Source organism: Gossypium raimondii, chromosome 5, assembly GCF_025698545.1.
Source record: "Gossypium raimondii isolate GPD5lz chromosome 5, ASM2569854v1, whole genome shotgun sequence".
In the NCBI taxonomy this organism is placed as follows: domain Eukaryota; kingdom Viridiplantae; phylum Streptophyta; class Magnoliopsida; order Malvales; family Malvaceae; genus Gossypium; species Gossypium raimondii.
The window spans coordinates 8,809,029-8,820,839 of record NC_068569.1 but is presented as its reverse complement, the minus strand read 5'-3'; the positions used below and the strand labels follow the sequence as shown (position 1 = coordinate 8,820,839).

Here is an 11,811-nt window from a genome sequence, read left to right as displayed (position 1 = left end):
GCTTCGAGTCAGTATTCTTCTTCATACGTTTGGAATTTGATCTTCACAAAATTATTAAAGTATGCAGTCCTCTTTCTCGTAAAATATATTTATTACTCTAAAAATTTGGCAAAATTTATAACATATTTGAACTTAAAAAAATATTATGAATACATAGAAGTATAAAATTTTATAGTTAAAAAAAAGGGATTGTTAAAGTGTAAATCGTTATATAATTATCTAAAAATTGGCACTATGATAAAGAGAATATAATATAAATATGATAGGAAGAGAAATAAGGTACAGTTTTGGCAATGTTGTCAAGGAAAAGATCTTGGGAGAGAGGCATTTTAAATGTCAAATTATGGCATTAGTAGTTAGCGTGGTGGATGTTGGGTTTCACAAGTTGGAATGGAAGAACATGATTGAACCCAAACTAAGGCTGGCCACTACATCTCATTTCTCACCTCCCAATTTTACTTTTTTTTATCACTGTTTCTCGGTATTGCGGGTGCCACTTGAGGAAATCACCTATATATTGTTTATTGTCATGTCGTTATTTGGTTTGTTGATCCCATTCCTTTCTCTCCGCTCATCTAACAGCAACCAATACATAATCATTTCAAGCAATAAATCAAACCTCTCCTTTTATGCCCAAAGCAAAAGCTTCAAAAACCCATCCTCCCAGCAACTTGCATTTCTTGCTTTTAACCATTTAACAAAAAAAAAATACTAGTGACTGACAAACTACAATTCCTAGTTCTCAGGATTTTATTTCTGATCACTAAAAATAAGAGTTCAACATTCTATCAATAAATCACATGAGATTTAAGCTATTAATAAACACCATTCCCGCTCAAGATAAATACGTAATCTTTTATACCATTGAGTCAAATCTGCATTTGCTACTCTAAAATGTTCATTCCAGAAACCCTAATACAGGAAAAAGGCAAGGGATATCATAAAAGGGCTTAAGTTTTTTCTCCTTTTTTTCTTTTTGTTTTTACTGTGGTATAAAAGGTAAAAACTTTAATGTCCATTTGATCTATACATTCACAAGTACATAAAGTTACATAGCAGTAAGTGTCAAGCGTAATTGGTCGATTACAGCATTTCTTTGTTCACCAGTCAAGTGTGATCCAATCGTGCTGCTTGTGTATTTCACTTGCTTTGCCTTAAACAGGGTGTTAAGCATGGTTTCTAAGCTTTGCACCGTGTAAAATACATCACTTCTGTGTTCCACCACAACCCTATATTTCTGCAAGTAACTTGTATAAGCAGGCACCAAGGCCTGAACCACAAGCTTGTGCATCTTGTTTGTCAAGCTTTCATCTATAACCACCCAATTTAACTGCTTCTTGTACATGTCATCAAAGGCTTCATTGAATGCCATTAGCCTCATTTTCGGTGAAGAATCCGGATTATCTTGGGTTAGAGAGGCCAGGATTTTCCCCCAGGTCTCTCTCAAGTAGAGAGCTGAATAGTAGTCCTTGTAATTCCCATGAGCATTTAACCAAGAATCTCCCATTAGATTCCCTAACTTTGTGCCTTTTAGGCTAGTGAAATGACAATGATTGTTCATCATGAATATGTAGGACAATGCCTTTCGCTCATAGGCTTTCGACCATGCATCCAAATTGACTGCGATTTCTCTCACTATGCTGTATATCTGGTTGGTAACAAGTCCCTCCTCGTATTTTTCATATTTCCAACCTTGATGGATTCTCAAAACTTGGGTCAAAATCGGTCTGTAATTGTCGTCAAGCAGCCGGTTACAGTAATCGGTCACGAAGCTTACGAGCCACGGGACACCTCCGTCACTCGGTGGAGAACTTCGTCTTTCGAGCTCCACTTGTAAAGGAAGTTCCCAGAAAATCTCACTGGCTCCATTAACGACTTTGGTGACGAGATCCCTTGTCATGGTTTTGATTTCATTGCAAGATTCCCCTCCAAAAAGCTTGTTGAAATCCATTCTTAAAGTTTCAAGAACTGAGAAGATGATCAACAAATGCAACAGTTTGATAGGACTCTTCTTACTCTCAGCAATGCTCATCCCGAACCTGAGGAACAAAAGAATTCCCGATTCGACTGCAATCTTCGCGAAGCAGCCAGTCCATGCACCTGATGCTAGGCTTCCAAAGACTTCCTTGCAGAGCATATGCTCACTCTCAAGTACACATTTCACAATGAACTCCATATGCTTGCTCCACTCATGTATGCAACCCTCCATGTCCTGGACATCGTCATATTCTTCGACCGCATTCTCAAGGTAATCCAAATCAAGAGCTCGTAAGCTATTTTTAGCATTCAGACTACGAACTTCAATGAAAACCGATATGCAGCTGTTTGTCCTGTTACCGGTATTTAGTTTCTCCACAATCGCCTGCAACTTCCGAAGGATGGGCCCCGGAAGAGGCAATGCAGCATTGTAGGCCTGCTCGGCTGTCCATGGTGATGAAGAATTCGTAAAACCAAGTGGAGCATTACTTTCTGTCAAAATCTGCTTGAATGAAATTTCTAGCTTGGCAAATGCACCAGAAAGAAGCTCGCCATTTCGACCAGCTTGCTCCCCAGTTGCTTGTAATTCCTCTAAAATCGCTACCGATCGTTTAACTCTCGAGATGTACCGATCATCGGCCACAGAATTACCTTCCAGGAATTGGATAACTCCTTCTAACCATTGGATCGCCAAGTTGCAGTTGGCTGTAAGAAATTTTATAGCATCTTCAAACTGCTTAATGGTTGAAATGTAAGAAAAAATATCAGAATGTGGGAGTGAATCTGATAACAGCGACTTTTCAAGTTCACGAATGGAATCCAAGATCTTTAAAACAGCTGCAGAAGGGCCAAGAGCGAGACTGATATGGTCTCTAACAGCGGCAAACGTGCAGTTCTTGGAACCGCCAGGCCTAATAGCCATCTCAAGAAATGTCAACTTTTGGTCTAACTCAGCTATTCGTGGTCCAGTTTTGTCGAGAGCCAAGGCAAGAGCCGTTGAATTGTCAACGCTAGCTTTCAATAAATTCCGACAAGCCAAAAGATTGTCAAAGCTCTGCACCTCAGCCATGGTGCAATCATATCTGAGGACTCTTAATTAAAGAACTGGTTTTATGTTGGAAGTTCAAAGGTTTCTTATGTATCACTCATTTACCCTTTTTTTCTCAACCAACTACCGAAACTCAAACCAAACCTCACTTACAAAACAAGTATCTGTGAATCACAAACTTCCAACTACCATACCTTAAAATTTCTTGAAAAAATAAAAAAGGAACCCTGGCTTGGAAGTTTGAAAGATTGGATGTGGGTTTTCTGTAAGGAACTCTTTGTCTTTTCATTTCAATTTCACAACCATCTCTCCCAACCCACCTATATTTTCACAACTGTCCCCAGTCCTCGGTTCCGACTGTTTCGAAAAACTAGGCCTAAACAAAATCAGGGGCTACTTTAATATTAAATAGTGGTGAATCGGTTCATTTCTCTTTAGTTAAATTCTCTTTGTACTTTTAAAATTGGTTAATTTCGGTCATGACCCAAATAGTAAAAGTTAAATATATTTGGTTAAATTCAATTATTAATCTTGTACTATACGCACAATTGTAGATTTAATCCATATTCTTCAATTAAATCATTCTAAGTTTCTATACTTTTTGAATTTTAAATTTTCAATCTTAACACAAATAACAGTCATTAACATGTGGGAATAACATATGATAATATATTTTTCAGATCGATTTTGAAAATAACGAACTGAACTTAATCAATTTAACAATTATTGTTTGGTGAGTATTGAAATTTTAAAATTGAAAAGTATAGGGACTAAAATGACCAAATTAAAATAGAGAGACGAAATTCACAATTTTCTCAAAGTAAATTGACTAATAAAAGAATTTAACCCTTTTTTGTTTTTGTTTTTTTTTGCAAAAAAGGAATAAGATAGTAACTAATTATTATTTTTATGCACTTCTTTAAAAAACAAAATAAAATTTATCCTTAAAAATAAAAATAAAAGATTAAAATTGTTATAAAATTCAACACAAAGAACAAGCGGTTTAAAAGTTCCATTTTGATAATTCAAAGTTTAAAATCATAAATCATTTTGAGATTTAAAAATTTGTTTAAAACATTAAAAATAAAGAAATGGAAATGCTACTAGTTGTTAAAAACAATTGAATAAACGAATCAACTTAAAAGAAGAGTAATAAAAGAGTAAATATTAAAACTATACATTATATCTAATTTAATGTGTAATATCATATACTAATTTTAATTTTGTATGATTTTACATTAAAAAGTTATTTGATTCGATTTTAAAAATTATTAATAACATTATTGAATTAGCATAATTTTATATTGATATCTTGCATACACAAACCGTTATATTAATTCAATATGAATTTCTTTAAATATGCACAACCGAATTAAAATCAAAATTTTATGTATACATATAAACCACGATTTAAATATCACGTGTCTATAATTAAACCCAATCAAAGTTCAAATATCAAATTATCTATTGAACTAAAGATTAGGTATAAGTTTGATATTTACCCAAAAAAGGAAATATTAGTGATTTGAGGTGGCTTGACGCATATGAATTTGAACACAACTTGGATCGAAGAAGTTTGAAGTTACCGATTGCTTGAATGTTTACGGATTATATGACTACAATAAACTGTTTTATAAAAAAAAATTAAATAAATTATCGACTAAAAGTGAAAATGGATGTATTTTTTAATTTTTAATTAACATCCGTCTCAAGTTTAACAACTCCTATCCCTTCAATAAAGAAAAGAAAAACTAGAATAAATTGGAAAAAGGTTGAATGTAAAAATATGAATGGGTTATTGAGTTAAATGTGCTCATGAGTCGGGTTGGGTCGGGTTTGAATTAGGTCTAAACATGATATCAATATATTTTATATTTGTTCAAATCCGGTCCGGCTTAAAATATGGGTCTAAAATTTTACCTTAACCCGCTCATATTTGTAAAAGATTAACCCAATCCCATTTTATGTCCGCCCATATCATTTTAAATTTTTTTATATTATTTTAATGTTTACATTAGAGTATTTAATATAGGTTTATTTTCTAATGTGTTATAAATTACGTAATATATAAAAATAATATAATATAAAGTATCATAAAGTTAAAAATGAGTTAGGCTAGGCTTAAGTCTTAAATGTTCAAATCCGACTTTGACCCATATTTTAAATGGACCTAAATTTTTTGCCTAAGTCCATTTTTCGGGCATACTCAAACCTTCTCAAATTTCACACGGACATTCGGACTTAGACGAATAACTTGACCTATGAATAGATCTATATTGAGTTGAGTTTGTAAATGGAGCAGTAGGTCACTTCCATGATATTAGACCAAGCCGAAGTCCAAACGAAGCCCATATCTGTTAGTGTGGCAAAGAAAATCCATACTTATAATAAACTTCCCTTCACATTTGATTTTCTATTACTCAATCCTTATACGAAGTTCATTTACTGTAAGAGATTATTTAAATCCTCCCATTTCAAATTTGTTCTTATATTTTGTAATTTCTGATGGTCTTTTGAAACAATTAATGGGGTGAGCGGAAGAAAAATAGAAATGTTTCAATGGTTTTGATTTATAAATTGGCTTAGAGCCCTTGCATTTGGTTTGCCAAAGGTTAATGACTCACTGACAATAGCTGTTTAGCAGTCATTTTCTTGGAAGAGCTTCAATTACTACCACTTGCCTTGCCCTCAATTAATCTTTGTTTCTACGCAATTAAATTCTCGTACTCCCAGGAATCTCTTTGAATTAAAAAACAAATTGGTGTTCCCAAACCTAACCTTGTTAACAATGACCAAATTAAATGAAAATCTTTGTATTAACTGCTTGTTTTTGTCTCATAACAATAGAATATAATTATTGCTGCAGGTGAGGTCCTTTCCATCATATCTAAATTATTAGTAAGGTCAAACTATGGGTTACCTCACAATATTGTGGTAGGAATTGGCCTGCAAAATTATGTTATTTTAAACAGATTAGTTAGGTTGTTTGAAGAAACCTGTTATATCACTCCTTGTTGACACCTACATTTCAAAGTAAAACTAAAAAAAAGAAGTTGATTTTGTCATACGATGTGGGTTCATTCATCTCCTACAAATTATACAAATTTTGATCACCCATCTCATCTAATCTCTTTATTCCAATAATGCTCTTAATTCACAATACTCTACCACTCACATTTATAGAGTAGAATTTTTGTCAACACCAAGACAAAAAAGGAGATGTGTATTGCTCAAAATTCTCGTAACACAAACAACATCCTTAGTGACTTTTTATACCACACTGTGAATTATTGCCATTTTTAGTAGTTGTTTATACTACCTATAATGTGAAACTACTTTACTACTTTTAATGGCTTTCTACACCATTTATGGTGTGAGTCACTTTCATGGTTTATTCTAATATATCATATAACTCAATTATTATTTACACTTAAAAAATTATAAAAACTATCAAACCTAATCTTTTAGTTATTTCAGTAGACGATATGAAAAAATACAAACGCATGAATATTTTATAATGTATATAATTTTATCTAAATTATCAATATATTAACATTTACATGATTATTAGTGGAATAAAAAAATTCACATGAAAGGTTTAAGATGTTGTTATAAAATAAAATAAAAATGATATATTGGGAACTCCTCAAGTAAAATTAAATGAATAACATTTGTCCCTTTTAATTAATCTGTATTTCATTTAATATTTATAAAAGAACATTTAACTTCGCTCGTGGAGTTAAAAATTTTCATTGTTAGTATCTAAAATAATAATAGTTAAAAATTAACAAAAATTATATATGACAGCATTCTAAACTCTCTTGTAGAGTTTTTTTTAATCCCATTAACAATATATAAAATGATTTAATATATAAGATTAACATACAAAAATATTTATTAAATATAAAAATATATATATTTGAAATTTTACTGATATTATATAAAAGACAAAATTATTTTTATAATAATATGATTTACTTTTGTAAAAAAAAATCATTATCAAACTAAATTGATGTAACTATAGTAGTTTTAAATATAATATAAATACCGATTGAGTCTTAGTTCGATTGGTATCGGTATTATTGTCTATGTAGGAGGACGTGAGTTATCCTCCTATTTAAATGTTGAGGAGGATTATGAATAATTTTAAATATTATATCAAAAGAATAAATATGATAAAAACCTATATCTATTACGCAGCAGGGTTGATTACTGCCCTTGGCAAAAATTAAGGCGATAATCATTGGATTATAAAAAAGTATATTTGTTTTACACTAAGATTTTTATCCTAAATTCTTTCTTATCTTTAAATAAGAAAAAAGAAGAAGAAAATCAGACAAAAGACAAAAGACAAAAGACCTAAAGTCAGATATTCCAACTAATACATACTTAATTATTTTCTCATTGAGTTAGTGGTTTCTTATTATTAATTCATTCTCATTTTGCGTCTACACAAAACCAGCATACAAAATATTAACTTTAGAATTTTATTTTTCTGTTTAGTACCTAAATGGCTAAAATGGTTAAGAAAAAAATATATAGAGAGAAAACATGATAAAAAAAACATTTTCTTTATAACTATTAATACTAGATGTGTTTTTTCATGTCAGATATATTATTTCATAATACTCTTTTGGTTAGAGTTGTATACAACACAACGCTACTAAAATTTTTAAATTTAATTTAAAAGAAAAGAAAAAGGTGAAGATGGAGCGACTGTGAAGTTTGTCGAGTATGGACAGGTCGTTAGGTCAGTATCATCTTGTCGACATTGTAATCTCTCCAATTTAAAGTGATAAAGAGGAAACAAAAATGGAACATTTAGAAAAAGAACAAAGTAAGGAAAAAAGTGATTTAAAGTGAAAATCTTTATAAAATAGAAACAAGAGATTATTTTTGCTTTACTTTATTTATTTGCTATATCTATACTATATATAAATATTTTGACTGAATTACTATTGTTTATTATCGGTTTCAATTTAATTGTTAAATATATATTCTCCTAATTTTACCATTCAATTAAAGTATTTTTTAATTTTCGTATCAATTCTTAATAAACATGTTAAATAATTATTTTCATTGTACATCATGGAGTTTTTTTTTGAATAATTTCATTATAAGTTCTGATCATATCTGTTCTTTTTGAGATAATGTCTGAAACTACCCATAGCCTATTTCCAACCCATAAAATAGGAGGATAATACACTTTAACCACTCAAATCTACATCCTCTTATATTGATAACAATGCACATGCTAATCGAGTTAATATTCAATCGACGAAAATATTAAGAATAAAATCTAAATTTATCTATCGTTTTTACTAGTTAAAAAGTTGTTGCCAGCAATACTATTGTGAACGAGTTATATAATTTAAATTGATACATTAAAAGTTTATTTGTCTGTTAAAATTATATTTGGTTAATGTGAATGAGTGTATCTTTTATTCATTAAGTGGCTCAAACATGTTATAGTAGATAATTAAATTTTCTATAAGAAAAGAAAAAAGAAAGAAAGTGATAGACATGAAAAATGTGTGGAAGATAGATTAGGTCCTTCATTGAAGTTCAAACTTCAAAGTTGAAAGCCACATATTTAAGGAAAAAAAAGAAAGAAGGGAAAGCTAATCTAAAACCCACATACAAAGGCAAAAACAGCGGGGGACAAAAATATATTGTTGTAAGAAAAACAGGCAGCACATCTTTTTCATGGTTAAGTGTCGGTGGTGTTAATGTAATGTAAGAGACCCCAAAATAACACTAACATTAATTAGTCTAAGACCGCTGCACTTAACTAAGCTTTATTTATTGATTGACCAATAAAAACACAAGCTTTATTGTGTTATCATTTCCCTATCTATCTTACTCTCTTGTTAAGCTTGCTGTTTCAGCTTTTTGTTAAGCATACCTTCTCTTCTGTAGGTCTAAAATTCTTGGGAAGACACCCACTCTTTGGGCCTTTCTTTTTTGATCTTGTCATAGAATTTCGAGAGAGAAAAAATGGGAGTTGATTTGAGGCAAGTAGTGGCTGGTATACTTACTCTCACCATGTTTGTGATGCTTGGTCAAATGATTAAAAGAGACCATTTTGATTCGCTTCAAGTAATGCCTCTTTCTTTACAGTTATTTCATTTCAAAGTTTATCACCATTTTCATCTTTGTTTTGAGAAGATTCAATTCTTTTGTATTAAACTCATTTTTTTTTTTTTTAATCTCTGCTTTTGTGGAAGTAAATCTGAGTAAGGAGCTTGAATTTGCACCTCCCTTCAGTTTCCACTTTGCTTCTCTTGGCATCAAATCTGTAATTTATTACAACTATGATCTTCAAAATGTTGTCTTGGATAATATTATTAAAGCTGATTTGCTTTCTGGTTGAGTATCTTGGACAATAGATTGTGAAGGAATGAAGAAACGACCCATTGGAACAAGGAAATTGTAGATGTATTATTATAAATTCTATTGATGTTTATGTTTTTTTCGTTTATAGTGATTAAATTCTTCAAGGTTTGTTTGATATCATTTCAGTTCCTCATATTTTATTTACATGGTCTTTGCCCTGCCCTCATTATGTAGGACAAGCTTCCTGGAGATGGTGAGGATGCTCATTTTGAGAGTGTCAATGCTATTGAGAACGATGGCCTTGTTAAGCTTTCTAAGAGGAGCAAAGGGCCTTGGATGGAAGACATCCAAGAGCTGAAGCCGTGTTGGAGCAGGACGGATTTGGGTTCGTTAAATTCATTTAATTTCTCCCAAGTGTTGTATAAATTTGTCATATGTGTATGTAGATCTCCCACAGTAGGCTGAAATTTATCCTAATGCTTCTCTTTTAACTGATGGTGTTGTTAATTGGGTGACAGATGAGATAGAGCAGTCAAGAGGGTATGTTACTTTCTCATTGACTAATGGTCCAGAATATCATGTCTCTCAGGTAAACTGTTGCTCATGGTAACCTTATCCTGTTAAATTGGTAAATGTAAACATGCCTTAATCAGGAATGGGATCTTGAATGAATCGATACAGTAATCTTTTGAAAGCATTATCTTGTTTTCCATCTGATTTATTATTCATTCTGTGGTGTGCAATGTTCTCATCAGATAGCTGATGCTGTAGTGGTAGCAAGGTATCTAACAGCAACTCTTGTACTTCCAGACATTAGAGGGAGCAAACCCGGTGATGTAAGGTTCGTGCTCGTGTTCATTTTCGAGATCTCATGTTCTCTCCTTTCCTTTTCCTTCAACTTTTTTCTCATACTACATAATTGAAAATTTTCAGAAACTTTGAGGATATTTATGATGTTGACAAGTTCATGAAAAGCCTGGATGGGATTGTCAAAGTAGCAAAAGAGTTGCCAAATGAAATATCAATCAGGGATCTTGCTGCTGTGAAAGTTCCGAACCGGGTCACTGAAGATCACATTGTGGAAAGTGTAGAACCTGTATTTAAATCAAAGGGCAACATAAGGCTTGCGACCTACTTCCCTACTGTAAATATGAGAAAAACCGCACAAAAAAGTAGTGTTGATTCAGTCGCATGTTTGGGAATGTTTGGAACCTTCGAGTTACAATCAGAGGTTCTCGAAGTTGTTGATTCAATGATCGATCGGCTTAGGACTTTGAGTCGCAAATCGAATGGCAAGTTTATAGCAGTGGACTTGAGGGTTGAGATACTTGAAAATAAGAATTGCCATGGAAGTGGTTCTGCCAGAGCAAAAAATTGTTATAATGCACAGGAGATAGCTTTATTCTTGAGGAAGGTCGGGTTTGATACGGATACCACCATATACCTGACTCAATCAAGGTGGGATAACAGCCTTGGTGTCCTCAGAGATATCTTCCCTAAGACATACACAAAGGTGAGTAAATTCATCTTTGGTCTGATAATAATTACTGTATTTTCAATATGCTTCTTGAACCATTATGTGCAATGCTTGATTTTGAACCTGTGTGTGCTACTGCAATTAATGTAGGAAAGAGTAATGCCGGATGAGAAAAAGGGGAAGTTCCTTGAATCAGAAGATTCGGAATTTGAAAAGGTTATAGACTTCCATATATGTTCTCAGAGTGATGTATTTGTACCAGCCATATCCGGCTTGTTCTATGCCAATGTAGCTGGAAAAAGAATAGCTTCAGGGAAGCCTCAAATCCTTGTTCCAGCTGATATACCTGCTACGTCTGCCCCCATCACCAACTACCTCTCTCCTTACGTTGCCAAGAGGAACCACTTGGCTTATTCCTGTTTCTGCTAGTCGTGTCCGTTCGATGCATGTGTGCCTTCGTAAAAGGGTGTCGGGTCTTCCCGTTTACCTCAGTTGGAGTCTTTTTGAGTAAGCAGAGGGAAAGACCAACTTTGGTGTTCATACTTGGGTGTTAACTGGCCCTGATAAAAGTTATATGTTAAGATGATTTTTGGTTTTTCTTTAATGCGTTTCTCAATGGGGGGTCAGAAATGTTACAGAGTTCGGGTCTCAATATGTTGCTTGATGTGATGCAAAACTTCATTTCTACTATAATTTATTCAGTGTAATAAGGGTGCATATTTTATAACCTTCCAGTCTTTAGTTAATGAAAAAAAAAAATTCACCTTTTTAGATTTCCTTTTTTGGTATTTTAGGTTGTAAGAGATTGGGCTCTGGTCATTTTTAAGAAATGGTTTATTAACAAATCACACTGTTTTTGAGTCATAGTTGGTCCAACAACCTTGTTTGAACGTTGAAGCAGCCAAACATGAGTTTTACCAAGTGTCGGATCTTCGACCTACAACCTTTCGAATCGATTGAAACGGAGTAAGTG

At 32.6% G+C, this 11,811-nt stretch overlaps 2 protein-coding genes across 2 annotated transcripts; one reads left to right on the top strand and one right to left on the bottom strand.

Annotated features, from left to right (window-relative positions):
- Positions 1-936: 936 nt before the first annotated feature.
- On the bottom strand, positions 937-3,111 carry LOC105765907 (exocyst complex component EXO70A1). The gene has a single exon (XM_012585184.2). It carries the CDS (start codon positions 3,044-3,046, stop codon positions 1,049-1,051), a length of 1,998 nt encoding a protein of 665 aa, XP_012440638.1. The 5' UTR covers positions 3,047-3,111; the 3' UTR covers positions 937-1,048.
- Positions 3,112-8,851: 5,740 nt separating this feature from the next.
- LOC105769729 (hypothetical protein) lies at positions 8,852-11,609 on the top strand. The gene is made up of 6 exons (XM_012590553.2): positions 8,852-9,124; positions 9,596-9,746; positions 9,880-9,950; positions 10,117-10,202; positions 10,295-10,874; positions 10,989-11,609. Exons 1-6 carry the CDS (start codon positions 9,023-9,025, stop codon positions 11,265-11,267), a joined length of 1,269 nt encoding a protein of 422 aa, XP_012446007.1. The 5' UTR covers positions 8,852-9,022; the 3' UTR covers positions 11,268-11,609.
- Positions 11,610-11,811: the final 202 nt, after the last annotated feature.

Coding starts and splice junctions, on each gene's coding strand:
- LOC105765907 (XM_012585184.2), bottom strand. CDS start 3,046: ATGGCTGAGGTGCAGAGCTTTGACAATCTTTTGGCTTGTCGGAATTTA.
- LOC105769729 (XM_012590553.2), top strand. CDS start 9,023: ATGGGAGTTGATTTGAGGCAAGTAGTGGCTGGTATACTTACTCTCACC. Junction 9,951..10,116: donor CAGAATATCATGTCTCTCAG/GTAAACTGTTGC, acceptor TGTTCTCATCAG/ATAGCTGATGCTGTAGTGGT. Junction 10,203..10,294: donor AGCAAACCCGGTGATGTAAG/GTTCGTGCTCGT, acceptor GAAAATTTTCAG/AAACTTTGAGGATATTTATG.